Source organism: Bradysia coprophila, unplaced genomic scaffold (assembly GCF_014529535.1).
Source record: "Bradysia coprophila strain Holo2 unplaced genomic scaffold, BU_Bcop_v1 contig_373, whole genome shotgun sequence".
NCBI classification, from domain to species: Eukaryota; Metazoa; Arthropoda; class Insecta; order Diptera; family Sciaridae; genus Bradysia; species Bradysia coprophila.
Genome location: NW_023503632.1, coordinates 227,399 through 255,019, shown reverse-complemented (window position 1 = coordinate 255,019; position 27,621 = coordinate 227,399). Strand labels below are relative to the sequence as shown.

Below are 27,621 nucleotides of genomic sequence, written 5' to 3'. Positions count from 1 at the left end.
AGACTTAAACTAATGAATTTAAAAAAAAGCAAATGAATGAAGTCGTCAAGCATTCTTAATCGAATAGTTATGTTAGTGTTCTAGTAGTTCAATTGAAAATCAAAGCACAAAAACATTCAGCAACTTCATCGATTCCATAATTTAATTGATGAAAAATTATTAGTGAACAACACACAAATTGCGATTGTGTGGATCATATAATGATGCATGTGGTATGTGTACAGATTTTATGCTACATATGCTGTGTGTTGTTTATTAACCGTCTAAATTTAGACGGGAAAACTACGTAGGTATAAATATATGTACACCATGCTAATGTTCGTCCAACAACAGTGTTGTAGATATATGATGTATAGGCATAAGGCACGAAGGATAATGATGTCGTAACAGCTGAGCTATGACGTAATTGGTGCAGGCTGAGTCACGTGGTGTTCGATGGTATAAAAATAGTGAGCATGAGATAATACTCAGGAATCGACTGTAATATGCTCCCTTTTGCCATACAAAATATATAAATTCTAGCCACACAAAGAGATATGAACGTATATATGTTCATCCGAACGTTGTAAAGGAAATTATTACATAAACTGCACCTATACACGGAACGAAGTATGATAGAATCCAATCTTCTATTCTACAAAAAAAAATCATTTTTTTTTCTTTCCAAATTCCGAGGACGCACACCGCGCCGACGTATTTCAATATCCACTGTCGCAGTGGTCGATCGAATATGATAGGCATGCGTAGTGAAGAAAAATGCGCGATTTTTTACCGAAATCATAAGACTTTTCATACATTATGGAGCATATATCGAAATCAACTCGTACTTGTCGGCTAACTGTCGTGTAAAACACTGGAAGTTAAGGAAATTCATCTGTACAACCCCGGCACTATCGAAGTAGATGTGAAACTGCGAAAATCGTTTTATTCGGCACTATATTACACAGTCGGTTTGACGGTTTTGAAAAAAATTGTAAGATCACTTCTAATTGGCATTGGATGTTGATTCCGTAGAAAGAATTTATTTCATGTTTTCGATATACAAACGACGCGATTAAATATAAACAATTTGTTGAGAGTGGAAACGGGCGTTGTGCTGTATGTATATTTTCCAGTTCGAAATTGAAACCAATCGCCCAGTGAAATAATTTTCGATGTTAAACGTTAATTTTTATCGTTCATAAAAGTAACACACGGTTCTTGGGTCGGTGAAAAGCGCATTATTTCAGTAAACCGTGGAACAGGGACTACCGTTTGCTGAACTGAATTTTTTGTGATTTCAAATTTTTTTTGGAGAAAACTTTGTGTTTTTTTGTATTAAATTAAAGAAACTCCAGCAATGGCCGATAAAAAAGTTGCAGAACAATACTATACACGACCACCGAAACTAAGTGGTTGGGAAAGTTTTAAGCAATTCCTTTGGAATGGAGAGACTAGCCAATTTATGGGCCGAACGGCTGGTAGTTGGGGTAAGGATTTTACAGATACTACCTGGACTTGAACAGATCTAAAAAAGAAAAAATTATTTCCCAAAGAAAAGTGTGGAAAAAGAAAATATGGCCGCCATGTTGTTGCACCCTTCATTAAGCAACCATTTTGATTTAGTGTTCCCTGCCAGGAAATGCTTTCAGCGAATCTTTAAACATAATTCTACTTCGCTTGATAGAAGGCAATCCGTTTTGAGAGAAATTGTATTCACTCAAAGGGAATATAAACCGAAAATTGCTCAAGGCTTTTCCTCCGAAAAAAACGTGCACAGATGCACTTCCCTTAATTATTTTCTATTTTTTCTTCGAATTAATCGATAATAGCACACCCACTTCGGGGGTGATGTAACATACTACACGTACGATTAGTTTGTAAGTTTGGCTATAGTCTCTTCGTATTAGGGTTAAAGTGGATACGGTAGATGTTATGTAATCAGCTGAAATGTTGTCTTCGATTTTATTTTGTCTTTTCGCTTTAAGCGACTAAAATTGGAATTAAATTTTCCGAAGGAAATTCAATATAAATTAACATTAATAGCTGCTTCGACCGAACATTTTTGTTTTTAAATATTCATGTTAATTCCGAAAATTGTTTGGTCTGTTTGGTAGTCGAATCGTATTCGTAAATTTAATATTTTTTTCTCTCTGACTATTTTTCGTTCAGTTTAATCGTTCTGTTTTCACAGTTCTTCTTTTACAAAAAAAAATATTTTCCTTATATAAGGCTCAAGGCTAAACCACTGAAATCGATATTAGTGATGGCATTTCAATTCATACGGAAAATTCTCCATCTACATAGCATACAACTCTTCTTCTCAGTTTTGTATTTGTTCGAATTTTGTTTCAATAACTCGTCCAAAATGCCACAGAGTATAAGAAACACAAGATGCTGTTGAGTGGAAGACAGTTTCATTAGAAAAAAGAAATCGAAAAGAAAAACAAAATTTGTGTCATACATGCTACATTTAGAGCGTTGTGGTGCCACAAACAATTTTCTTTCTATAATTAGAAACTGCGACCTCAAATTTTTAGGTGCATTTACGCGCCAAATGAATTAATATAAATGACGTAATATGAATAATAAAATGTTGTCCGACTACGACAAGTCGAATAGATCATTATTATAACTTGATATGCACTATCCCACACGTAACGACAATACTTTTCCTTTTAACAAAAGTTAATGTGTTCAAAATTTCATTTTGAGGGTGTTGAGAGCGTAGCGAGGGTCACAAGTCACCCGAGAAAATGCAATTGTCAATTTTTTAACCGAGCTAAACACAACTTTTTTCACAACAAAGGCTTCAGAAGTTTCAGAGGTGGGGAGAAAATGACTATTTCTCACCTGCGTTGTGATAAAGGATTTTTCCTATTTTCGCAGTCAATCCAATATTCCTTCGATTTCACAATCAATTTGTATTTAATAACAACGTTGACATAATGTACCTAGCAAATTAAACCGCACTGAAAGAGCCTTGCTCAAAGTATTGAATTTTTTTCTGATATACAATCGCCTTCATCGATGCTATAAACGTTTTGCTGGGTTGCATTTTCAGAAATTTAACCATAGCACATTAAACAAAGTTTTTTTTTCTCATAATTATACCGGTCGTTTGGTGGGGTATATATAACAAAAATAGCCGAATGGTATACAGACTTCAAGACGTCAGTGACGTGACGGTATAGTTACGACGTTGTATACGGAAGTGGACTAAGAATCAGAATCGATCTCTTATTTTTAGAATAATGGTGTGCACAATTAGCTCGTCCACAGCAATACTTCTAGCATGAACATAGAAAATTTTCGGATGTTCATGAAATTGCAGTAGGCACTGCGTTTCTTTTATAAAGATAGATGACTTATTTTCGTTGTATGAGTTAAAACATACAATATGAACAATCCTAAGCGTTTGCCTTGATCACTAGAGCCTCCAAATTTGACAATTGTCAATTCAGTGTTCATGCTAGGAACAGTGCTGTGGCTAGTCCTTTTATCATAATCCATATTATGTTTCCTTTGGTTACTGATTAACATAAATCGAAAGCCGTCTTTACCTCATATGATTTCCTAAACATCAAACATACAATTCTCTATATTTGTACATGTCACGTCATATGTTTCCAATTAAATAACGAAATGATTAGGTCGTCAGTTTTGCATGTCAATCAAAAAGAAAATATTCTCAGCAAAAATCAACATTTTAACAACACACTCACACACGTCTAAGATGGAATAAACAGAATGTGTAGTGAATTTCAGTTTGTTTTTTCTTCGTTCGATAAAAAATTTAAATGAGAACGATAACGTCTTCCGTTTCAAGCATCTACAGACTGTAGAGTTAAAGAGTAGGGTGTAGCGATATGCTTTTTTTAAACATTCGATCAGCGAAAATTCGTATGCCACTGCTACATTAGTGGAATTTGCTATATAGGATAAAAATTACAGTTTTCGTACACATTTTGTTTCCGAGGTGAAGCCGAGGTCAATATACACACACGAAAATGAGGCTTTTCATATTTGTACCCGACTTATGTAATGGATTTTACATGATTTTGAGCTTAAAATCAAGCTACTTTTCATCCCTAGGGTTGTAATAAACCATTTCCGACCCTAGGGAAAACAAAACGAAATTGTTATGAAATCTCATGTTAAGACAAATCCTGAAATCATCTGTCACTAATTAGTATAAGGAAGAACCGTACAGGACCATCGCGCATCTAATAAAATGGCGCTTGATGTTACCTCCCCGATAGTTTGCATTATGTCGTTGCCGTTACAAACATTTTAAGGATTTACGTAATCGTTGGTATTTTTCGTGTTCGTGTTTCAATGTAATCACAACTCGAGCGATATTTGTAAATTTCATTGACAAAGGACTTTCTTCACCGTTCCTACTGGATTTTCAACGATTTTTTTAGTTTTTCTATTTTTAAGCATTTCTTAAAATAACTTTAATAACTTTTTCAAACGATTTTCTAAGCTTTGTTTATGACAAAGGGTTTTTCACATTTTAGGGCTAGTAGGGCTAATTTTTGAGAAATCTAATTCTGAAATTCTGAAAAATCTGAATAATTTTGAAAAATTTGAAAAAAAAAACTTTTCTCGAATTTTTCAAATTGAAATTTTTTGTTATGTGCATCCAATACCATCTCCAGCACCTAATTACAATTATTAAGATGGTAAAAATGCAGCGTAAGGTAGTGATGATTCCACAAACAAAGAAATAAGGTGGTGTTTTGACAGCATCAAAACGAATTTTGTTTGCTAAAGAGAGTTTTGGTGCATCGTTGCAACTTCATAATTTCTTGCGACATATTTAAACGTTCGAAAATATGTCGCAAGAACATTGGTAGTCTTTACCAGAAACTCAGCTAATTTACTATTAATCTATTACAGACGACAAACGTATGACCAGTATTATTATCGGGTCAAAGTATTTTTAATTCGTTAATTTCAAATCTGGTACTTCAATTTTTTTAACATGCAGTTTATAACGGACCACATTACACAGAGATTTTCATTTTTTGTCGTTGTTATCGATAACACATGATAATGTGACAGGTTAACGAAGCTTTTGTGAAAAAAGAGTCTCTTAAATGCGATTCACGATGGTAATTGGACAATATATGTTTCAAGTTGATTTAAAAATCGATCCAAAATAGCACGAAAAATATTCCAGCGCATGTCGTTGTATACAGTGCAAGAAAATGAAGTGTATTATTAAGTATCATCAAATATTTATAAATTCATTCAACCATATCGTAGTTGAAAATTTCCGACAATAATTCATTTTTAAGTGGCAGTTGGTTGTTCTTGCCACAAAATCGAATCAAAAACAATATATTGGTAACATGTTTCCGTTGCGTTGGCTATGCGATGGATGTCCGAAATGTTTACTATATGACGTTGACATTTACAACAATTTCCTTATTTAAAACAAGGTGACCTTATCGGCATTCCTTTTACTGTTGCCATTACTACTATGCTTAAAAAGTTTCATTTTCTAATTTTCCGCATGAAGAAACTTTTCTTCACATTTGATTATAAGGCTATCAGCCAGTTAACATAACCGCTTTGTTCGACCATGCATGAAATGCCTTCAAATTAATTCAAAAACGCAACGGTTTAAATTTCCATTCTTTTAATTGCCAATTTTTCTTCGATGAAAATAAAAGTGTTAGGTGAGACAGCCAAGCTACAGCAAGCTTAAGATATCAAGTTTTCTTTTCGTGTTCAGTGGAGACACAGTTTAAGTTTAGCCAAGTTTAATGGCAAACGGAACACCACATAACCATTAAATCTGTTACTTCGTTTGTTCAAAGTATCGCCGAGGGTTTGATGCCCCCTTCCCCATTAGGTTTAACATACATTTTGTTTATAAGGATAATTGAACACTAGAGTCAAAGCAGAACCGAATGTTTTACCTCCATTTCAGGATCGACACCAAATCTCAAAAGTTTGTCAATAATATTTTTCCTTTTCCTTTTTTTTCCAGCGAAAATCCTTCTGTTTTACCTTATTTTCTATGCTGCGTTAGCCGGCTTCTTTGCCGGTTTATTGACGATATTTTGGCAAACATTAGACACCGACAAACCCAAGTGGCAACTAGACAATAGTTTGATCGGAACGAATCCAGGTATGTACAAAGACAACTCGACACAACGCACTTCAAGCATGAGTGGTACTCTAAGTAGAGTGCTGAAACTGGACAGAGTATCAAACAAATTTTGGCACCGTAAAAAGTCTGGAAAATTATGTAATACAAAATGGTCCTCTTTTTGACAGCTGTCACTCAAAGCACTTTTGCTTGAAGTGCGTTGCTTGGCAACAAAAGTTCTCATCGCAGAATTTGTGTGTGGGCTATCATTTGATTGAATTTAAAAAATATATTTTGAAAACAGGATTAGGATTCCGACCAATGCCTCCAGAGGCTAAACTTGGCAGTACTCTCATTTGGTACAAAGCGTCAAGTCCATCAAACATGGAGTACTGGTTCAAGTCTGTTGATACATTTTTAGAAGGTGAATTTTGTCTTACATAAAAGCGTGTACAGTATCCGTTGACAACTGACAACTGTTCGAAATGTTTGTAGATTACAAGAAGACTATCAATACAGACACCCAAATTCACTGTGATCACAATACACAAAAGCAAGACGGAAAAGCTTGCATATTTTCTGCTGAATCACTTGGTAACTGCTCGCCGGAAAAGACGAAAGGAAAATATGGTTATCCCGAACGAAGACCGTGTGTGTTCTTAAAATTAAATAAGGTAAATTTCTGAGAAGTTCGCTTTGTACCGACACTTCGATATAGAACATCTCGTCCTTTTGCCGTTCTACCTTCAATCTGCCTCAATTTTTCTATTTCTCTTCCGATAGATTTATAATTGGAAACCGGACGTATACAATACTACAGAGAATCTACCCGCGAAAATGCCAGCTTACATCAAACAATCAATTTCCGGCGAACAGCTGAAGCCAAAAGATGTACGACCCAGAAATCAGAAGCTCAAATTTCATTGTCATTTTCGATCAATGGAAAATTTTGTTTTTTTTTTCACAGAAAAATCTCGTTTGGATTTCCTGCGAAGGTGAAAATCCAGCCGACATTGAGAATCTAGGTGGCATCAACTATTTCCCACAACGAGGATTCCCGGACTACTTTTTCCCATACAATAATGTGCCAGGGTATTTACCACCATTAGTGGCTGTTCAGTTCGATCACCCGAAATGTAAGTAGACCAGTTTTTTTGTGGCTTTTTGCTTGTTTCCCTACCATTTTTTCGGTCAACGATAAATGGGATTAATTTCACTGAATATTAGAACGAAAAATCGTTTCCTCATTTCCTGTCGTTTATCGCTTTGCCGATGAAGAAACGGTTATATAAACGAGGTGCTTCTGTACACTTTAAAATATTATCTGACCCATATTATACACTCTGGTGCTCTCGTTCCCTCTTTTCATTGAACGGCGTTTCTGATTTCGTCATGAATGTATATGTCTCGATCCTGTGACGAGTTTGCGCATTTTTCGGCAAACGATTTTTTTGTTGTTGTTTTCATCGTAAGGATGGTGGCGAGTATTGGACGAAAAGGAGTATATGGTGGCGTTATACTGTACAAAGTTCTCTCTATTTTTCCGTACATCATTTTCTGTGCTCGAGCATTCATTTTCAGGTGCATAATAATGGCTTATAGTTATGCAATTATGTTTATTAGTTGACGCAATGTGCTAAAATGGCAATGAAACATGCTAAATTTGATACGTGAACGTGTTAGCGAATTTAATTAGTGTTCGAAGCAGGAAACGGTGTCATTTATTTGGCAAGATTATTAATTCACACAGTCTCTTCCATCTTTGAAAAACATCTAGTCGAACACACTGACGTTCTATTTGATGAACATTTCCTTCCACAATGCACTATCGGCCACACATAGAAAAAAAATCAAATTTGTTGTTCCAACCTCACCCCATTCAGAATCCCTAAAGAAATGTGGGTAGTTTGTTGGAAGTTTGACCTCGATTAGCTTTTGAAATTGGTTCGTTGGTCAATGAAAAATGGGAAAGCTTTGAAGCTCAAACCTGCCACATGTATTACGCAATTTATTATCAGCTGAAGATACATTCCACCATTACGAGGTTGAAAAGGAAACTAATTTACGATCCAAAGTACTAATTGATTTTACAAAACTTCATTTGATATCTCGTCGCCTTATCATGTTGTTTTTTTCATTTTGGTATTTTGGTCGATTGAACGCCTAGATTCTCAATATACTGAAACTTCTTCATACCATCTCAAGTACCTGCTATCGACAACGACGGCAAAAATAACCGACAATCTCTCACTAATGTGATTTTATATCGGTTGCTAGGAATCTCGCGCCGCGTCATTCACAATAATTCACATTTTGACACATTTTGTATAAGGAAGATGTCACTTTGTGAATTATTGTGAATGACGCGGCGCGAGATTCCTTAACACCTTTTATAGCACACAATTTATGTTACCAGAAATGAAGTTAAATGGTTCCTGAGTGAATTCTCTTGATGGTTAAGGTAATAGCATAAGGAAAAACCAGAAAAATCGCAATTCCCCGCAGTTCTATAGTTCTAGGATTCGGAAGACCACTGACCATGAAGACGTCACTTATTTTTAGGAACTGACCTCTGTCGACTTCAAACTTGTTAAAAGTCCAAATGTTAGCCGAAGAAATGGCCAAAAACATAAGAAATGTCTAGTGTTTAGGACAAGGAAGTGCTAGAAACGTTGGGATTCGACATTGGATGGGTTTCTCCATATACAGTCACAAAAACAATTTCATCCTGTAACGGGACCAATAAAATAGTTATGTTACACGAAAAAGCTTTCGATCCGAAATCAAGTAGTGGGGAAGTAGTGATGAAATGTATGCGCAAGAAACACTTGAATTAGTATCGCAAATTATAGCAACGTATGTTTTATTATATATTAAGCTTTCTTTCTTATATTAATGCCTTATCATTGCAACGGAACTCTACCCGCAAATCCCTTTTCAACCAACTTTCCACGAGATTCGAACCCGCGCTCTTTGGGTGGCCTGCGCTGTTTTTGACTGTCGATCTCGTGTGCTACCGCCTGTGCCACGGCGGTAGGTAGCTAGAAATTGATCTGTTGATCTAGAAATAACTTACAAAATCTTTAAAAGGGCATGCATGACTTTTCCTGGCCATTTCTCAGGCTCCTGAACATGGATCATGGCCGGCCAGCTGAAATCAGAAGTAGTTGAATGTAGCTTTCGAATGACACCACTTTTATGAAAAATAAATTGGAAATGGCCAGTGAAAATGGCCTCAAAGTTGATGAATTTTTCGGGACACTTTTTGGGAGATCCCTAAACTCGACTCCATTCCGACTCCTCCAAAAAAAAACAGGTTCTTCCATGAAGCATCGCTAATGAGCCAGAACAGAAGAAATTTTTCAAAAAAATATTGTATTTTCGGAGATTTTCGACTTTGAAGGTTTTCATATGAATGGCTGGAAAAACGATTTTCTATTTTCCGAAAAAAAAAATCCGGAAAACAAGATGAGACAAAGAAAATTTGTTAATAACGTAAATCTAAATCGTACGTAGCCATTTTTTTCGAGATATCGACCTGGACGATCCGATGAAATCCTGTCTTTAATACGAAATTTAGCTGAACGATTTTGATTTGAATGGCTAGGCTTAGTTAGGCTTGGTTTCCGTAATTTTGATTTTTGTGCACACAAAAAAAATCCGACATTTCTATCTAAGCTTCTTCTTAGTTTCGCTGAAATGAGTTTGAAGTTAGAGAAATCAGATAAACATAGAGGACCACCAGTAACAAGCTTAAACTGGACTAGATTAACTGGCTGGATTTCTTCACGTGGGCAAAGTAGTATACTCCGACCAATACACTATCTAGCCTAACTAGACTCATTAAGGTGGTAAAAATGCAACGTTCCCTTTGTATTTTATATGTAAAATTAGAAATTAGCCAACAGTGCATGATTCTACAAAACAAAGAAATAATATGGTTTTTTGACAGCATCAAAACGAAGCTTGTATGCTAGAGAGAGTATTGCTCCGATTTATTATAACATTCACAAACGAATGAAACCAAACCTAACCTCAATTTGACCGTTTTTTTTTTAAATTTTCCATAGCCGGTGTACTAATCAACATTGAATGCAAAGCATGGGCCAAGAATATTGCCCATGATCGTGCCGAGCGGAGAGGTTCCGTCCATTTCGAATTAATGATTGATTAAGTGATTTCGCACTTAAACAACACATTTTTTGTTAGTCATTCCAAAACAAAATGCATTAACCAATATTATATGGAAATATGAACGTGTATCATATTTATTATATACAAGAACAACAACAAGAACAAGAGAACAAACAATTTTCATTTACAAATACTAACACAGCTGATTTTTAGTTACAAAGAAAATACAAAAAACGATAAAAGGAAAGTAAGGACAGGTTAAAAAAGGAAAGAAAAAAAAATTGAAAAATCATGAAAGTTAAAATCGATAAATTGAATATTATTCTTTTAAATAATAATGTTCACCACACAACAACAACAACAAAAAAGTAAATTTTATTAAGACAAATGAAAGAAAACAAAACTGATCGATTCCGTTACAAATTGGAGGAACAAGCAGAAAAGGAAAAAAATTTCTAATTTTAAAATTCGTTATTTTTTCAAATTTGTTTTTAATTTGAAACGATAAAAAAACGATAAAATGATGAAAAAAAAACTTTAAGAAGAAGAAAGAAATATATAAGAAGAAAAATCTGTATTATTTTGTTACAGTGGTGTGTGTGCGTGATGTTTGAATGAATTTATCTGAAAATATATCTGGCAAACAACAAAACACAAAAAAAATTGTAGACAAATTATATTTACAAATTTCAAATGAAAAAAGAAACCAAATCCATTCACCCATGCTTGGACCCATGGATTGAAAACGACGAAAATGAAAATATTTTAAAAATATTTTCATTTGCCAATTTTCAATCAACACAAAAAACGAAAAAAAGCTTCTTCTTGTGCAATTTACTTAAATTATAACAAATTATTTTCGTTTTCCGCTTAGTTTATGGTATGGATTGCAAAATCGAATTGACTAAAGAAAAGACGAGAAAATGGGCCGGTTTCGAACGGTTGAAACGGTATAAAATTTACGGATAAATTGTGATAGAGCTGTTTAAAAAAAATGACGAGACATTCTTATCTCTTAACTCATGGCCTCATTTCATTCATTATGTTAGTTCCAATTCTCTCTCTTTACAATATAGATTCCATTCACTGGCCCATATAATAGAGTTCGTTATATAACGTTTCTGGTTGCAATTTCTATCGGAGATGAAGTGCAATCAAATTGATTTTCTTTAGGTTGCTTAAACTACCCCCGTAGACCGATTTTTTTTATTTGAAAAATCCTTCGTTTCGTTACCCTTCGACGCAGTATAGCTGATGAAAATTTAATAATAAAAATGAAACCAATAAATGATTGACATTTGATAAACACGTTATTGATAAGAAACATAAACAATTTAATACTTTTATCCTTTTATTTAATTGTTACAAAATATATAGAATTGTACACTACTGCAACTGATGATCCAGCCGTTTATAATATTTTGTTAACTAATTCTAATAATTCAACGAAAAGTTTTAAGTCGGAAGTCTTGTATTCCAAAAATCAATATCTACAAAGAGTGGACCGTCGAAAATCCGTTCAATGTTCTACCGAAATGTGTTCCTATCCCAAATCAACTTTTAATCTTAAACGAGACCCTGAAGGGTCTGCCTAGAAAGTGGTTCGTGTCGAGCCGTGTCTAGTATTAATAAACTTTTCTTTTCTGATTAATTGAATTCTAGTCTATAAATGACCAAAATATTCATAAAAACATGTACTACGAACGGTGATGTTATCAGTTACTACGAGTGGATCAGTTCCGGTCTTAGGTTTGATAAAAAAAAAAAAAAATTCTTTTGAGTAAGACCCCTGACCATAAGATCCCAAGCTATTTTGGAGTTCTTTAAATTTACTTTTTTAAATTAGGCACAAGAGATAGAATCGCCTAATTACACAGTCTCCAGTCACGTGGAAATGCAATTGATGACTTTTTTGATCTTGACTCTTAAAGTGACGTTTTAAACGTCAAACGAAAAAAAATATTCAAAGTGGTCAGAAAATTGTTTATTTTTCATCATCTCAGTTTCTCTATTAGAATACATTGTGGAAAGTGTTATTGTCACTATCGCAAATATCAACGATGTCGCAGCCTGTAAATCGGTCTTTTGATCTGCGAAATTTAAAAAGCAAATCATTTGTTAAAAAAATGTAAATTTTTTCATGAAAATATTGTTCATGTGAAATGACACAAGTGACCGACTGGCCGACAGCGTCAATCATTAAGAGTCCTGTGAAATAGTGCTCAAATCCACAATACATTGAAGAAAAATTAAAGATTTTCTGACTACTTCGAATATTTTTTGTGACGTTTAAAACGTCAATTTGACAGATGGAATAGATCGACTGTCACAAATTGTTTACTATGCGATTGTAGTTGTTGTGCATCGAAAAGAAAAAAGTTTTTTTTTTGTTGTATTTCTTACAATGTTAATGAAATATTCAGAGTTGCAGTTGTGTACAAAAAGAAACTATTGAGAAAAAAAATGAAATAAACTTATAGAGCTTAGGCATTGGATAGTTTGTATATTTGATCATTATAATGTAAGACTTCGAGCATTAAAATAACAAAATTAAAAACCAAAATAAATGAATTTGAATGGAAAAAAACAAAAAAAAAACTATATTAATAATTATAATAAAAAAAACTAATTCATAAAAATAAATATAAATAAATTGAAGAAAAAAAAATGAAAAAACCCAAAGTAAGTATAAAAAATTGAAAAAGATCTGTTAGAAATATATTATAAATTAAAGAAAAAACAAAAAAAAATAGTCATAAAAAATATTAAGTAAATGGAAAGTTGTTGTTGACACGCATCATGCATATATTTATTTCGTTTATCATTCTTTTAATTTTTTTTTGTTGTCACATCTACTTTATTCAAACACCAGATTCGTATCTAATTTTGTAAATGAAAAAGAATTTATTTTTTAAATAATCTTAATCGCCAGTATTTAATTGATTTTATTTTTAATTTTTGGCGCTAAAAAGCATACCGCTTTTAGACACACATTAGTTTCGCTTAAATTTTTAATATTTCTGTTCATAAATTTACTGTTAATTTCAAATCAATGTCAAAAACAAAACAAGATGTACTTAAAAACCAAAAAAAATCAGAATTTTTAATTTTTTGTTGTGTAAAGAAAATCAACTGTTTCGCATAATACACACGTGTGGCTGAATTTAATAAAGCAAAACGGTAAAACTCTACCGATTTATGATTCTAACACTTCTCTTTATTAAACAAGGATCATTATGGACAAACTTAATCTAATTTCACTTTTTGTAAGTTTAAGTTAAATATCGAAAAATCCTTAGAAGATTGTTAAGGCATGAAAAATCTATTTTATTCGTTCCGTTGTTTTTATAAATTTTCGTCGTTATTTTCAATGTCCCCCTTCCCCCTAAAATTTCAGAAAAAGAAAAATGTTGAAACAAAACAAAAACAAAAAAAAACTTTGGTTTATTTATGAAACCATGGATATTATTAGTAATATATTTTGTAAGTTGTCTATTTAAATAATAAATTATTATTTTATATAAAACGAGAAACATTTAACAAAAAAATTTAAATTTTTTGATTATTAAAATTAACCTTACACACTATTTAGTGAGATGATGTGCATGCTGCATTAAAATAAAGAAAAAAATATGAACAAATTGAGAAAGTAATAATTATTTTACGGATTCATTATGCTTAAATGTAAAATTTTTAAAGAAATCAATAAAACATCCATAGTGGTTCTAAAAATTCAATTGCATTTCATTTATATGTTATTCGATTGGAGGTGTTACTAATAGTGTGGTTATGCGGGTTCGATGCCCGTGTCAGACGAATGGAATTTTTCTAACGAGTAATGTTAAAAACATTGAAGTACAAGATTTGAAATCAACAAATTAAAAATACTTTGATCGATGGAAGTAATAGAACCGATAATGGTCTTTAACAGGTTAAAGTGTGGTGATTTAAGTGTTAAAATTCTAAAAAAAAACTGTTCTTCTTGCAAATTTTCGATGACGAATTGCTATAGACATAGCTATAGACAATTGCATTTGTTCTTTTGGTCAAACTATTGATGTGGTTTTTTTATTCATCGAATAACTGGTCAAAATTGACTTTGAAAATTTCAAACGACAACATAAAATCAGATACAAATCCGGTTCATTAACTTTCTTCGTACACTACACCTTATTTTTTTACCTCTATCGATTAAAAATACAAAACGCATCATTTGTCTAATTTTATTGGAAATCGAAAATCAAACATAGCGGAAACTTTCAGAAATCGTACTTGATGTACGACACGTATTAATCTATAAAAAAATGAATCTTTTACTTCGTTGTTTCAACTTATGTAACACAACATCTTGTCAGAGTGCATTGCATATATGCATTAGGATATGAGAATTACCCTTTCAAATTTATCTTGTATCAGCGGGACCTTCCTACGGCCTATAAGAGTTGCAAAATAACTAGAAGTAGATGTTGTACAACAATGCAGAAACTACAAGCTTGAAAGAGCTTATTCGGTATTCGGTCAAAATAACCCCACCAAAATAACGAATTGTAGTAATAACTAATGTCAAAAAAATTATTTGAAAAATGACGAGATGACCAGTATATCGACGGAATTCGAGGATATCGACATAATTCGAGTATATCGACTATATCGATCTCGGAAACTAGTCAGCCAATCTCCATGAAATTTTGTAGGAGCCTCAGGGTGGGCATAAAAATGAAAATGTGATACGCCATTACCCCAGGAAAAATCAGAATTTTGTTTTATTGGCCTCGAAGTGGTTTCTGAGAGTGGTTTTCGAGGGTCGGGAACACGTTTTCGGCTGTAGCTTAGCTGTATTGAAACCTACAGAAACCTACCCATCAAATGAAATTTATTCGCCACACGAATCGAAAAAACAAATAATTAGAAACATTGGTGCAGATTCGGTTGAGCTAGAGTGGTCAGAGTGACCAAATTTTGAGCTACTCGAGCGTATGATGAAAGGACTAATATTTTTTGGCTTATGAGATATAGAGAGTTACTTTCTTTGGCAAAGTCTCAGAGTTTTACGAATAGAACAGATCGACATATGTGAAAAATGGCGAAAGTTAGAAATGGGAGGTTAGATTAGGGTTTTAGAGTTATTTCTTGAATGGTGGCAGATAGAGACTTACTTTCTTCGGCAAAGTCTCAGAGTTTTACGAGTAGAACAGATTGACATATATGAAAAATGTCAAAAATTGGAAATGGGTGGGTCAATTAGGGACTTAGAGCTATTTCTTGCGTCAAATTTTCGAATTTTGTCAAATTTTCGATTTTCATCAAATTTTTGAATTTCGTCAAATTTTCGGTTTTCGGCAAATTTTCAAATTTCGTCAAATTTTCGAATTTCGTTAAATTTTCGATTTTCGTCAAATTTTTGAATTAGAGCTGTAAACTGTTATAAAAAGCAGCAACAACAAAAATTTTACCAAAAAAATATGCTTCGCATGTGGCAGATAAATTTCTTGCAGGTCTGTTCCTGAACATCTGCCACTTTGCGACGTAGATTTTTATGGTAAAATTTTTGTTGTTTTCAGTCAAATATTTTTTGGTAAACATTATTTAGCAGATGATGAGATAAAACTAAGCCAGCTTGTTTGAACTAATTAGGTGTAAAATTTAATTTTTGCGTAACGAAGCTGAAAGTGTCAACTCTAGCGATATCATTCATTTTAGAAATTGTACTTCAAAGACTGCGTCACACTTTTCTCGAAGATATTTTTGTTGGGATCTAATTCACGTTTCAGAATTTCATTTAATAAAACAATGCTCAGTCCACTTTTATCAACAAAGAAAAAAAATGAATGACAGGACCATCGTGTGTTTTAATTTTAATATAACTGAGAACTGACTTTATCCTCATCCCATGCCTCTCTCACCAAACTTTTTACGTTTATAAGTATTTGTCTCAAGTACATTTTAAGCCGGTGATCCAGACTGAAGTTTCTTGTCAGAGTAGAAGGTAGTAAGGATCATTTTCGTAGGAAAACCAAAAAAATATCTAATATCTTCTTTTTATGTACTCTTCGATTTTGGACCATTAAGAAGAGACTAAAGCATGATTTGCATTCAACATCAATTCAATACATAGACAACATCTACACTACTACTTCCAAGTGAATGCATGCCGAATTTCTTCTTTGAATGGCAATTGAAATATTTTGTAATCTGTGGAGCGCGATTCCCCAGAAGCTGCTCTCATTAATGATCCCAATTTGGCATTAAATTTATTTCTTTTGTGGTATGGTTAGGGCTACTAGATATTTCGGAAGTGAAGACATGACACAAAGCAACGAAATATTTTTTAAATGTTTTTAGTATAGGACTTGCGCCACACCAGCATATTAACGCGCGGGCATTAAGAACGGACTCTTTAGATCTAAAATAGGATAATTATTCGAGTGTCCTCGTTCATATTTTCCAATCAATGCAAATTTAAATGATGTTGTCACTACTAAATAGCCTCAATTCAAATTTGCACACACCCTTGTAGAGTAAGTGTGTTTGCATTAAGGCTATTTAGTCACCACGATTTCACACTCCCTGGTGATCTCCTTTCTCATGAACGTTGTATGTGTACCTACTCCAAATATTATTTTTATTACTCACCAATCAACGAATGATAAATTGTTCCAGTAAGCTTAGCAACAGAACAAACAACTTTTTTTGTCGAATCGATAAACTTCTTGGCCATAACACTCTTCACGGTGTTTGGTGCATTTGCAAATTAAATTTTTGTTACCTCCCTTTTCTGGCATCAAAATGACCGACGACATGAAACGAGTCCGAAATTTGAACTACGAACCGTACCTGGATACAGAGGGTAAATTCTGGAAACGTCTACCCACACCACCCGAATGTAGAAAGGACCAATATTGGTTCGAAAACCTATCGCCAAACCACCGTCTATTCTACCATCAGACACTGAATTCGGCACGGAATGCTGTTACATTTCGACCGTTTGACTTATATCCGCACGATTCGTTGGATGTTATGCTGGGCGCCATTTACAATCATTCGCTAGACATTTTTAACGGAAAAACTGAAGTTGCATACCAACACGAGACGATCAGTCAGAAGCAGAGACGATTGAGGAATACCAGAGATCTGAGTCCGAAGAGAAAAATCGCGATAGGACATCCGTTGGCCATCGGTTGGATATATGTTTCCCTGAATGTGGCGTTCGATATTCATTTTGTGAATTTTGTGTTCGTTTCAGGTGGCATCAAGGAACGTCTCGATCCGAACAATATGAAACTGATGTGTAGCGGACACCATCAGCCCAGCGCGAACAAAGGTTATTCGAGACAAGATGCTGATGGAAACGTATTCAATTATTAAATCACAAGTCCAGTACTCAGTTTGTTTCAATTTTACAATTTTATTTGTACAAAATGCTCATTTATCGTCCATTGAAATTGAAGGTCCCTCCACCTCTGTTGTGGGTTCATCCTTCTTCTGTCGCTTAATTGTAAGGTTTTGCAAGTCGTCTCCAACGTTCCTTGGTTTCTTGTTTTTATTTTGATTGCGAATGCTCTTAAGCATCTTATTATCGCTTACCCTGCAGACAGGAAATTTGATTTAAGAAGAAAAAAAAACCGAGCAACTCGACCACTAAGCCTTACATTAACGTTGATCTGGTTCCGGGTCCCCAGTGTGCTGCAGGATTCTCAGGAAATCTGGCCAACGATTTCTTCCTGCTTTCCGGATTCGCTTCCGGATGAATATCAACCAAATTGTACTCGTTGGACGGCTCCTTTTCTAAGATTGCTTTCAATGAGGTGCCATTCAAAAAACGATCCTTCTTCACCGGATGCAATTTTTCCCAGCATCTTAAAATGTCCCACACGACTTCCATCGGGGCGTCGGTCTTCAGAGACTGTCTGCATGCATGCGAAAATGACACCCTGTACTTGGCGTGCAGTAGAGCCGATCTAAATTGACGATTGAGATTTGCAGTTCGTTGGAAGGGAAGAATTTCCATTGGCTTACCTCAACGTAAGCACAGGCATCATTTCCAGCTTCAAAATCGAACACAATTTCCCGATGTCGTAGTAGAGTGGCACATCGTGAAGTTCTTCTTGGATGACACTAAGCATACCAAGAACTCGCGGATGCGTTACCAGTGCTTTAAGCCGTTCGGTTTGTATGGTGCTCATTAACAACGCCAAAAATTCTGCATCGTGTATTGGTGCACTCCAAATAGGACCGCCCGTCTAGTCCAAAAAAGAATTTGATTACAAAATTTAACTCACACGTCAAGTGACAGGTTACAATGTGACGAAAAAAGCGGAACACTCATTCTCAACTCTTAATTCTAACATCGTCACAGCGTCCATCCAATCCACATTACTATAGAATTCAAATTCAAAGTGAATATGACCTTACATGATGTCTGTGGTTGCAGTGAGCACAGTGACTGTTCACCGCCGGTCCGGTTGGTATACCGAACTTGACCTGATTCGGATTCGATTGGCTGGGATTTGGTTTGATTATTCCCAATGACTGGAGAGTTAACGTATCACAACCGGTACATTGATATACCCAAGACTGTTTGCTGCTGGACCGTTTGCACATCAACGGACTGCTGTACACTCGTAGAAACACTCGAATGTAGAAATCGGCCGATACACTGAGCAATGGTTTTATGTACTTGCCGTAGCGATTGGCTGTAGTTTCGATGGTGTGGAGCAGAATGCGGATGGCCTACGATCGGTTGAAGGGGGAAATTTAGCTGAGAGTTTTTGGTCAATCTTTCGTGTGGTTACCATTTCGTGACAACACCTCGCCTTTAGCGGAATCGAGCCATACTTTACGAAACATGCCTCAGGCGTGCTACCAGAGAAAACAGCCATATCAGTAGCGGTGATTAAACTAGAAGAAGGAAACGACATTTAGACGAACCGTATCGAGTGGGAAGACATTTTGAAAGCTGACTCACAGTAGTCCTCCTTCTGACACACTTTGTACTGTAGCATCGAGAAAACGGCTGGGTGAGCCGTACGGATCCAAATCGATTACATTGAAACGTTTCTCGTCGGACATTGATGTGTACATTAGAACCTTGGCATCGGCCATATGCGGAACGACCAGATGGTCAACTCCGTTGTTTTTCACATTTTCCTTGATCGATTCAACCGCTTCGATGGACAAATCATTTGCCATTATTGTCTTGATGCCAGGCACTTCTTTAGCATACCTAATGCTTCGTAGACCTGTGGCTGACAAAGCTTCGAGAATGTTGAGGCCAGTCTGTGTCGATAGAGTCACAATGTTACATTCAATGTTCGCGCTCAAGATTCGGCACTAAATCCATTACCTCACACTTTACACCAACTTGGCATTGGTCATCTTCGTTCGGAATGGCAACCACCACATCTGCCGCAGCTGACTTCTTCCTTGTTTTCAATTCAGTTTGATATTGTTTTGAAAATGCATTCAGCACACAGATACTCAGGTCTCGATTGAATTGTTGTACTGGATTGTAGAATACATGACCTTCAGACAATATCTCGGCGGATCCTTCCTTTATCTTTACTTTATTTGATTCGGCCATTTGACGCAAAATTATTGAGCAAAGACTTTGTTGGAAGACTGGATTCAAAACATTGCCTAACCACGTTATACACGCGTTTAATAATACCACCAATACCATCCAACATAATGACAGTTAATCAAGAATTTACAATGCAACGTTTCGCCGGTTTTTGACAGATTGAACTGATAAAATGGCTGCGTACTTTTAAGCTGAAAATATCAAGGTCCTGAAAATATGATGAATATGATGAAGCGGCTATAATCAAATAATTTACTAAAAAAAAAATTTACTAAGCCTACGGGCGTTCAAAAGGAAAATACATTATCACCGTTTTTGAGTACTACTGACGTCCAATATAAATTCTTTCATTACGCGCTGGAACATTAAAAGGCAAGAGGCGAATGTCGTTTGTGGATAACACTGGCAATAATTAACAGACACTCGTAGCTAAGTTGATTAAACATTGTTGAAATCATATTTACAAATGGTCTTCTATTTCGATATCGAAAATAAAGCAGACGAAAAAAACAAGCGATGGACACTGGGGTCCTGGGGTGTGTCTCTAACACGAAACTCTTAATTTGATAGATCTTACGAAAAAAATAAGAACAACAAAACCAACGCGTACTTCGAATGATTTAAACGAATTCAATTTCACTTTTACTCCACTTCAATGTATTTTCAAGGTACTCTGTACTATGTACTATCCTGCGAATTTTTGAGCCTTACATCGAGGTGTTCGGTACGGTTGCGTGGTTTGGAGTTGCTCCAAGAACTTACGATTCTACGCTTCGACGAATTCCCGACTTATTTTTTCGTCTAAGAGAACCATCTTCTGAGGTTAGGACCTAATATAACAATTTTGAGCTCTTCATTTTCTCTTTGAAAGACACACTCTTAATGGGCACAGTATAATAATGGTGTGTGTGAAGTAATCACGTTCGTCGTTGATTTATTTTTTAGAAACTTTGACTTGGGAGTTGCGGGAATCGATAGCTATACATTCCCACACTTCCGAAGATTGTTCTGTTCAGTAAATGGATAACATAAATAAACTCGATAGTATGAACGTGTAAAGACAGCAAGTCCAAAAGAATTTAATTCTTTTTCGGAAATATTTTACGTAAAACTTTCTTTACATCGGTTGCATAAAGCGTGTGGGTCTTCGGTATCTGCACTGATAAAACGTATCGGTTGAAACAGTTGATTCAAAATGAACAATCGTAAAGAAAATTTGGAACGAAATGCTCATATCCTGCGTTTTAATGACACAAATTTTATAATGTCCATAGTGTGCACTTCACACTCTGCCAGTGACTCCTTTTCCATTTCGGCAAAACTGGCAAAAATTTTGATTTTTCAGTTTGAATTCACAAAAAATGGAGTTTTGGTATTTTCTGTCGTTTAACTTTGGAGCTGGGACAGTGAGCAAGTTTTTGTTTTCAAAAGTACTGCAGTCAAAAATTCGTATTTCTGGTTTTAAATGTGTAGAGCTCTACGTTACGATTTAGCAACGGATTAAATGCAACAGTAGAACTCACCCACAGCGCGAGGCTATTAGACTAAAAACTTCGAAAAGATTCGAAAATAACAAACTAATAAGCTGAAATGCCTACCAAGAGGTATTGAAAGTAGCTGAAATGTCTATAAATTTAAGAAGCAAATAGAAAGGGATGAATTTCGATCGTGAGTGCATCGTGAAGGTTTCTATTTTGCTTGACTTTTTGTTTGTTTGCTTGAATGTTGACTGAACTTTCACTGTTTTCTTACTACGTTTCGGGGTTCCCTTCACTGTAGCTTTCCGTTTGTGCCCAAACATTCCATCATTAGATGGCAGATTTTCATTGTAACTTTTCAATGCTAATTCAATCGAAAATTTACTGCTGTCTTGGGAAGGGATTAGTGGAAACAACTGATGATGGCTAGATCACGCTAGCCTCAAACCGCCACTGAGTCCCGAGGTCGAAACATCGTCTTTGCTTCTTTGTTTTCACTTCACGTGATCCATGTGGGTAAGGGAAAAGCTTTCTTGCTCTGTTGGTTCTTGATTTTTTAGACATTTTTCCTTTGAATTTGTAAACATTTTGCCTTTAAATTTGAATTCTCCGATTTTGTAGACGTTTTCTTTTGAATTTGTAAACATATTACCTTTAAATTTGTAGACATTTTACCTGTGAATTCTTGTTTGCCTGTTTCATTTTTTGTAATTTTTTTGTAAACGTTTTGACTGTGACTTCTTAAGAGTTTATTCGTAGGCATTGCAGCTTAAGTTGCTTACATTTATAGGCATTTCAGCCACTTTCAATATTCAATACCTCTTGGTAGGCATTTCAGTTTTTTAGTTTGTTCTTTTCAAATCTTTTCAAGAATCTTTTCGAAGTTTTTAGTCTAATAGCCTCGCGCTGTGGGTGAGTTCTACTGTTGCATTTAGTCCGTTGCTAAATCGTAACGTAAAAAAAAAACCGGCACTGGCCTTTCTATTTAGGTATCATTTAGGCGTACATTGACGCCCGATTTGGTCACAAGGCGACCAGAAGTTGAATTCTGCACAATAAACTACATCAACTGATTATTTTACAATGAAACTCTTAGATCAAATATGTTACACTTACTCATAGACATTCTAATGCTCAAAACAAACGAGACATTGAAAACGTGTTTTGGTCCTATTTTTCATGACGAAATTTTCGAAACTGTCAAATGAAGTATGTTTTATTTTCATATTGCAACCGGCTTATATAGACTTTTCTCACACACAATTGTATCCTCCGCACAAAAGTCCATCTGCTTCATACACAAAAAAAACAATTCGTTCCTCCGCACAAAAGTCCATGCTTCATACACACAAAAAAGTAACATTCTCCGCACAAAAGTCCATGATTCATACACAAAAAAAAAACAATTCGCTCCTCCGCACAAAAGTCCATGCTTCATACATACAAAAAAGTAACATTCTCCGCACAAAAGTCCATCTGCTTCATACACAAAAAAAACAATTCGTTCCTCCGCACAAAAGTCCATCCTTCATACACACAAAAAAGGAACATTCTCCGCACAAAAGTCCATCGACTTTATACACAAAACGTTCCTCCGCACAAAAGTCCATGCTTCATACGCAAAAAAAAAACAATTCGCTCCTCCGCGCAAAAGTCCATCGACTTTATACACAAAACGTTCCTCCGCACAAAAGTCCATGCTTCAAGCTTCATACATACAAAAAAGTAACATTCTCCGCACAAAAGTCCATGATTCATACACAAAATGTTGCAAAAGCCCATCGTCCATAAAATGTTACATTTCTCTTGAAATTTCCATCGACCATAATATATACACGGAAGAACACGCAATTATTGTGCGTTGTGTTCTTCCGTGTATATATTATGGTCGATGGAAATTTATGGTCGATGGGCTTTTGCAACATTTTGTGTATGAAGCAGATGGACTTTTGTGCGGAGAATGTTCCTTTTTTGTGTGTATGAAGGATGGACTTTTGCGCGGAGGATACAATTGTGTGTGAGAAAAGTCTATATAAGCCGGTTGCAATATGAAAATGAAACATACTTCATTTGACAGTTTCGAAAATTTCGTCATGAAAAATAGGACCAAAACACGTTTTCAATGTCTCGTTTGTTTTGAGCATAACAGTCCGTTGCCAATTCGCAACGTTAAAAATATCGAATGTCGACGAAAAGAAAAATTTTGTTTGTCTCAAAAACCAATTTCCAAAATCTAATTTTCTGAATTCGTGCGGGCCACTGTTTTTGTGAATGAAAATAATACGAATTATAGTGTAATGAATGAAGACTAGATTGTGGTGCATAAAATCTAGTACCAGTTCATTCATATTACGTTTTAAAACCTAACAAGAGGGCATTGTAAGTGCGGTTCTCAAATGTTTCGAATTCAAACTGTATGTAGTTCATACAGAAATAAGGATAGATTTATACAATGAACATTGACAGCACAAACAGCACAAAAACGACTGCACTAATTTAGACCTAAGTAGAGTCTAATTAAAATGTCCTAATTGGAATGTTTTCGCCTGTCAAATATGAAACGGTTATTTGTTTACCAAGAGGAGAAAATTGGAAATTCCAACAAGGGCGAAAGTTTGAGACCAGAACCAAGCGAGGTGTACACATAGTTTTTCATCCGTGCGATTTCATCCACGAAGCAAAGACATCAATTTTTTTACCATTTTTAAAAACAGAACAAAGTTACAGTTGCAAAGCGAGAAAACTATTATCGTCAACAAAACGCCATCTTATCACCTCATTTGAGTGGAGAAATTAATGTTATTCACGCCGCTCGCGCTCGGATGAAATTTATATATAATCGTCATACTAAACAGTTACGACCAACCCACACACACAGACTGAACGGGTACTCATATAGTTGGTATGTGCACCCCAAAACACTTTTCATTATTCTTTTTTCATATTCCTTCTTCATATCGATCTGTCTGTCTCCTCCAAAATGTCTACCATTGACAAATAATGAGACATTGCGGACCTAAAGAATTAAATAAAAAATCAACGAAACCAATTCGAAATGTTGCTAGAAACACGCAAATACAATACAAGAAAGTGCGACAATGAGCGTTAATAGTTCATTTGTAATCGATGTGTTTATTTGTTTAAAGTTTCGCTGTTTTCGCCTCTGTGATCTTTATTCATTAGTGGAAATTTAGAGAGGAAGAAGGAAGAAGAAAAAAATGGTCAATGGAACTTGAGAACGCTACCAAATGTGAACAATATATTTGATTGTGTGTTGTATTTTGTGGTTATTGGATTAATTTTTTGGGAACCGAAATATGTATATTGTGTGTGTAAACTCAGTATAATATCTAATGTGCATATAAGTGTTATAATCGTATATTATTGAATAATATTGTCGTCTTTCATTGTGCTGCTGCTTGTTTTTTTCTCTCCCCAATTACATGTTATAAAGACAAAATTTAAATAAAATTCAATCATTTTGATTTCAATTAAAATTGATGTGCACAGTATACACAGCAGCAGAGAATCTTTTATCATTGAAATACAAAACGAACTATATAATAACCATCAATTGTGGGATTGCAACATAAAATAAATTCGGTTAAGTGTTTTTTGTGCAGTGAATATATTCTGTAAAGAATTATAACAAAAAAATTGAGTTCAATATACTGTCCAACGCCTTCAATTAAAACACAAATTTATCAGCAATTCCCTTTTCATTCATAAATTTCCTTCGTTTTTTTCGGTGGAATCAATTTTTCTTTTACGAAATATTTTTTTTGTGATTTATTTTGTGATGAACTTGTTCCATTCTGAATTGTGTTCGTGCAAAGGGCATAGCAATGTAAACTATTGTATATCGTACGAATAGAGGAGGCAGTCGCAGAAACAACGACCTGACGACTTATATCGATTTTATGGATTATTTTCTAATATTTGCGTGGTAACTAATAACCGTTTTACTTACTCTTATACATTATGTAGATGTGTGTGTGTACCAGATTATGTTCATGGGTAACAACAATGAAACTTTATACATCTGTGCAGTTTACATCCCATACGACATATATATGACATAAGATATACTCTGTTACAACTATATAACTCTCATAAACTGCATAAATGAAATTCAATTTTTTTCTTTTTCTACTTTTTTGAAGAACATTTGAAAGAATATATTTGTATGCGCGCTGTATTGTTAACTTGCCATCCGATTCATTATGCATTATAAAACTATGCCTTATTTAGATTCCTTTCCTTATTTTCGTATGCAAGACAATGATGCAGTGGTCATTGATTTTAAATTTTCAAATTAAATTGTCCGCTCATAACCGGATTGTTTCAGAGACGAAAAATATGAAACAAAAAAGATTTCTTTTTATCCTGCTCTTGTTTGGATTGTGTTGAATAAACATTTGATTTCATAACTTACAAAGAAAAGTCTTTATCAATGGAGAGATGAAGAAGATTTTTATTCAAGAAATGTTTCTTTTTGCCAAATAGTTATTTGTTCACCGAGTGTAGAACATAGGGAATTTATATAGGAGTGAAACGAGGGCAATGTATCTCTCAACCTGGAATTTCCTATTTTCTTCCTGAGGTCGACACAATGTTTGTATCGTTTTTCTCCACGAAACAAAACAACATTTCAAAACTTGGTGCAAACAAAACAAAAGTGACAGTTCGGTGAAGAAAACGTCAATTTTCTACCTTGTAAGCGGAAAGTTGACATTTTCTACCTTGAACTGTCATCAGACGAAGCGTCAACGAAACATCATTTTCTCATGGCATTTTGAGTGGAGAAATGAGGTCAATTCCAAAGCAATTATGAAAAATTGATTGATGGAAATGGTCTATTTCATTGGCATAAAGTCTGCGTTGCAACGCAGAGCTATTATTCGGAATTTTATTGGCATTTCCTAAGAAATCTTAGGAATTTCCAAGTTTTTTATGGAATTTTTGGGAATTTTTAAGAATTGAAATTCCAAATTATAAACTCTGCTTCACAGGTCAAAAATGGTATGTTTCGCTTTACTTAGTAATTATGTTCTTGAAAATATGTCACGTCACATTTCCTTTAGAACAAATATTGGTGGCAATTGTTTCTTATTGACTTATTGAACTCGTCTTCGACTCTAATCAACAAATTTCACACAAACAGTACCATTCCATTCTACATTGAAATCAGTTAAACTTCTGTGGAATTCATGGTGTGAATACACTTCAAAAGTGGAGTACTATATAATTAGGTTAGAGCATGCAGACTGCAGACAAGTTATTTTTAATCGACGCAAAGCATGATTATAAGCAAAAAATAGTTCTACGGTATGAACTAATGAACCGATTTTCCAATTAGTTAGTCTAAACTTGGAGACGTACAGCCGCCCATAAAAAAAATTCGACCCATTATTTCGATTTACACTGCTTTAAGACATTGTTTTGATCAAACATATAGTTGTAGCTACTAAACAACTCAAACAATTGTTTTTATTATCGCAGCTACCCTTTGTATCATTTGTAGCGTTTGCATTAGCGACAGCAAAAATTTGTTAAAACAATTGAAGTAATAGATTCTGTAATTTGTATACATCTGTTGAAAAAGAAGTAAAAGATTCGAAGACTTTGGTGACTACGACAGTGAAATGTTGAGAACAATTTTTCAGAGTTTTAAAATTAAAATACCGAAAAAAAAACAAAAATTTGTCTTACCAAAGCCTTTACATCCTCTATGCTAACAACGATGGTAGTACTATATCTACTCTAAACATCTGTTAATTCGAATAAAAAAAAACTTTACCAAACGGCAGCCCCCCCCCCCCCAGCAGAATGATCCACAACTATAATTTGTTGACGTACTATTTGTTATCACTAAGCTCACTGGTGCGTGCATAAATAAACAATCTCATTCAAATATAAAATGCCTCTACAATGCGACACGTAATAAGTTGTGGTTGTGATTTTAATGTGGAACAAATCAAATGAATGAATTCAAATCGAGGCTTATGGAATGTTATTGATTCTGTCCTAAACGTTTTTCACAAACAATAAACCCACTTTACCAAATTGTTTAGTGTGATTCGAAAGTGTGTGTGCGTCGAAATACAGTGTGCTCACAAAAGAAATTTATTTTTAAAATTCAGCCGCTTCGAGAAATAGCCAGACGACCATTTAATTCAACATTTCATTTTGTTAAATTTACTTAATTGTTTGCTGCCGTTATTGTTGTTTTTCGTAAATTAAGAATGACTTGTTTCGCCAACGGCTTGATACTATTTTTTATTATTTTTTTTCGTTAAAATTCTGAAAATCATACAAAACAAAGAGGAAAAACGTTTTTTTTG

At 34.6% G+C, this 27,621-nt stretch overlaps 4 protein-coding genes across 7 annotated transcripts in view; 3 read left to right on the top strand and 1 right to left on the bottom strand.

Annotated features, from left to right (window-relative positions):
• The first annotated feature begins 800 nt into the window (after positions 1-800).
• Positions 801-11,494, top strand: LOC119082067 (sodium/potassium-transporting ATPase subunit beta). Its single transcript, XM_037191406.1, has 7 exons — positions 801-1,469; positions 5,984-6,124; positions 6,390-6,509; positions 6,581-6,759; positions 6,869-6,976; positions 7,053-7,221; positions 10,156-11,494. Exons 1-7 carry the CDS (start codon positions 1,340-1,342, stop codon positions 10,257-10,259), a joined length of 951 nt encoding a protein of 316 aa, XP_037047301.1. The 5' UTR covers positions 801-1,339; the 3' UTR covers positions 10,260-11,494.
• A 5,361-nt stretch (positions 11,495-16,855) lies between these two features.
• LOC119082121 lies at positions 16,856-17,599 on the top strand. The gene is made up of 2 exons (XM_037191505.1): positions 16,856-17,396; positions 17,463-17,599. Exons 1-2 carry the CDS (start codon positions 17,006-17,008, stop codon positions 17,582-17,584), a joined length of 513 nt encoding a protein of 170 aa, XP_037047400.1. The 5' UTR covers positions 16,856-17,005; the 3' UTR covers positions 17,585-17,599.
• Position 17,600: 1 nt separating this feature from the next.
• On the bottom strand, positions 17,601-19,906 carry LOC119082119 (probable tRNA (guanine(26)-N(2))-dimethyltransferase). The gene is made up of 7 exons (XM_037191504.1): positions 19,563-19,906; positions 19,185-19,495; positions 19,012-19,117; positions 18,632-18,949; positions 18,236-18,459; positions 17,869-18,177; positions 17,601-17,804 (listed from the first exon to the last, which is right to left on the bottom strand). The coding sequence occupies exons 1-7, from the start codon at positions 19,896-19,898 to the stop codon at positions 17,642-17,644; spliced, it is 1,767 nt and encodes a 588-aa protein (XP_037047399.1). The 5' UTR covers positions 19,899-19,906; the 3' UTR covers positions 17,601-17,641.
• Positions 19,907-24,231: 4,325 nt separating this feature from the next.
• Positions 24,232-27,621, top strand: part of LOC119082107 (semaphorin-1A) — a 32,102-nt gene continuing 28,712 nt past the window's right edge. For 3 of the 4 annotated variants that reach the window (XR_005088573.1, XR_005088574.1, XM_037191482.1), the window contains exon 1: positions 24,232-25,223. The gene's annotated coding sequence lies outside the window, so the exon portion shown is untranslated. Of the gene's footprint in view, positions 25,224-25,254; positions 25,271-27,621 lie in introns of those variants that run through there. The other variant, XM_037191483.1, reaches the window with a different exon arrangement.

What these genes read in the sequence shown, in the direction of transcription:
- LOC119082067 (XM_037191406.1), top strand. Translation starts at nt 1,340, where the DNA reads ATGGCCGATAAAAAAGTTGCAGAACAATACTATACACGACCACCGAAA. An exon ending in CCGAACGGCTGGTAGTTGGG is followed by an intron (nt 1,470 to 5,983) that starts GTAAGGATTTTA and finishes TTTTTTTTCCAG; the next exon opens with CGAAAATCCTTCTGTTTTAC. An exon ending in TGTTGATACATTTTTAGAAG is followed by an intron (nt 6,510 to 6,580) that starts GTGAATTTTGTC and finishes AAATGTTTGTAG; the next exon opens with ATTACAAGAAGACTATCAAT.
- LOC119082121 (XM_037191505.1), top strand. Translation starts at nt 17,006, where the DNA reads ATGACCGACGACATGAAACGAGTCCGAAATTTGAACTACGAACCGTAC. An exon ending in AGGACATCCGTTGGCCATCG is followed by an intron (nt 17,397 to 17,462) that starts GTTGGATATATG and finishes TGTTCGTTTCAG; the next exon opens with GTGGCATCAAGGAACGTCTC.
- LOC119082119 (XM_037191504.1), bottom strand. Translation starts at nt 19,898, where the DNA reads ATGGTATTGGTGGTATTATTAAACGCGTGTATAACGTGGTTAGGCAAT. An exon ending in ATGCCTGTGCTTACGTTGAG is followed by an intron (nt 18,178 to 18,235) that starts GTAAGCCAATGG and finishes TCGTCAATTTAG; the next exon opens with ATCGGCTCTACTGCACGCCA. An exon ending in GGAACCAGATCAACGTTAAT is followed by an intron (nt 17,805 to 17,868) that starts GTAAGGCTTAGT and finishes TCCTGTCTGCAG; the next exon opens with GGTAAGCGATAATAAGATGC.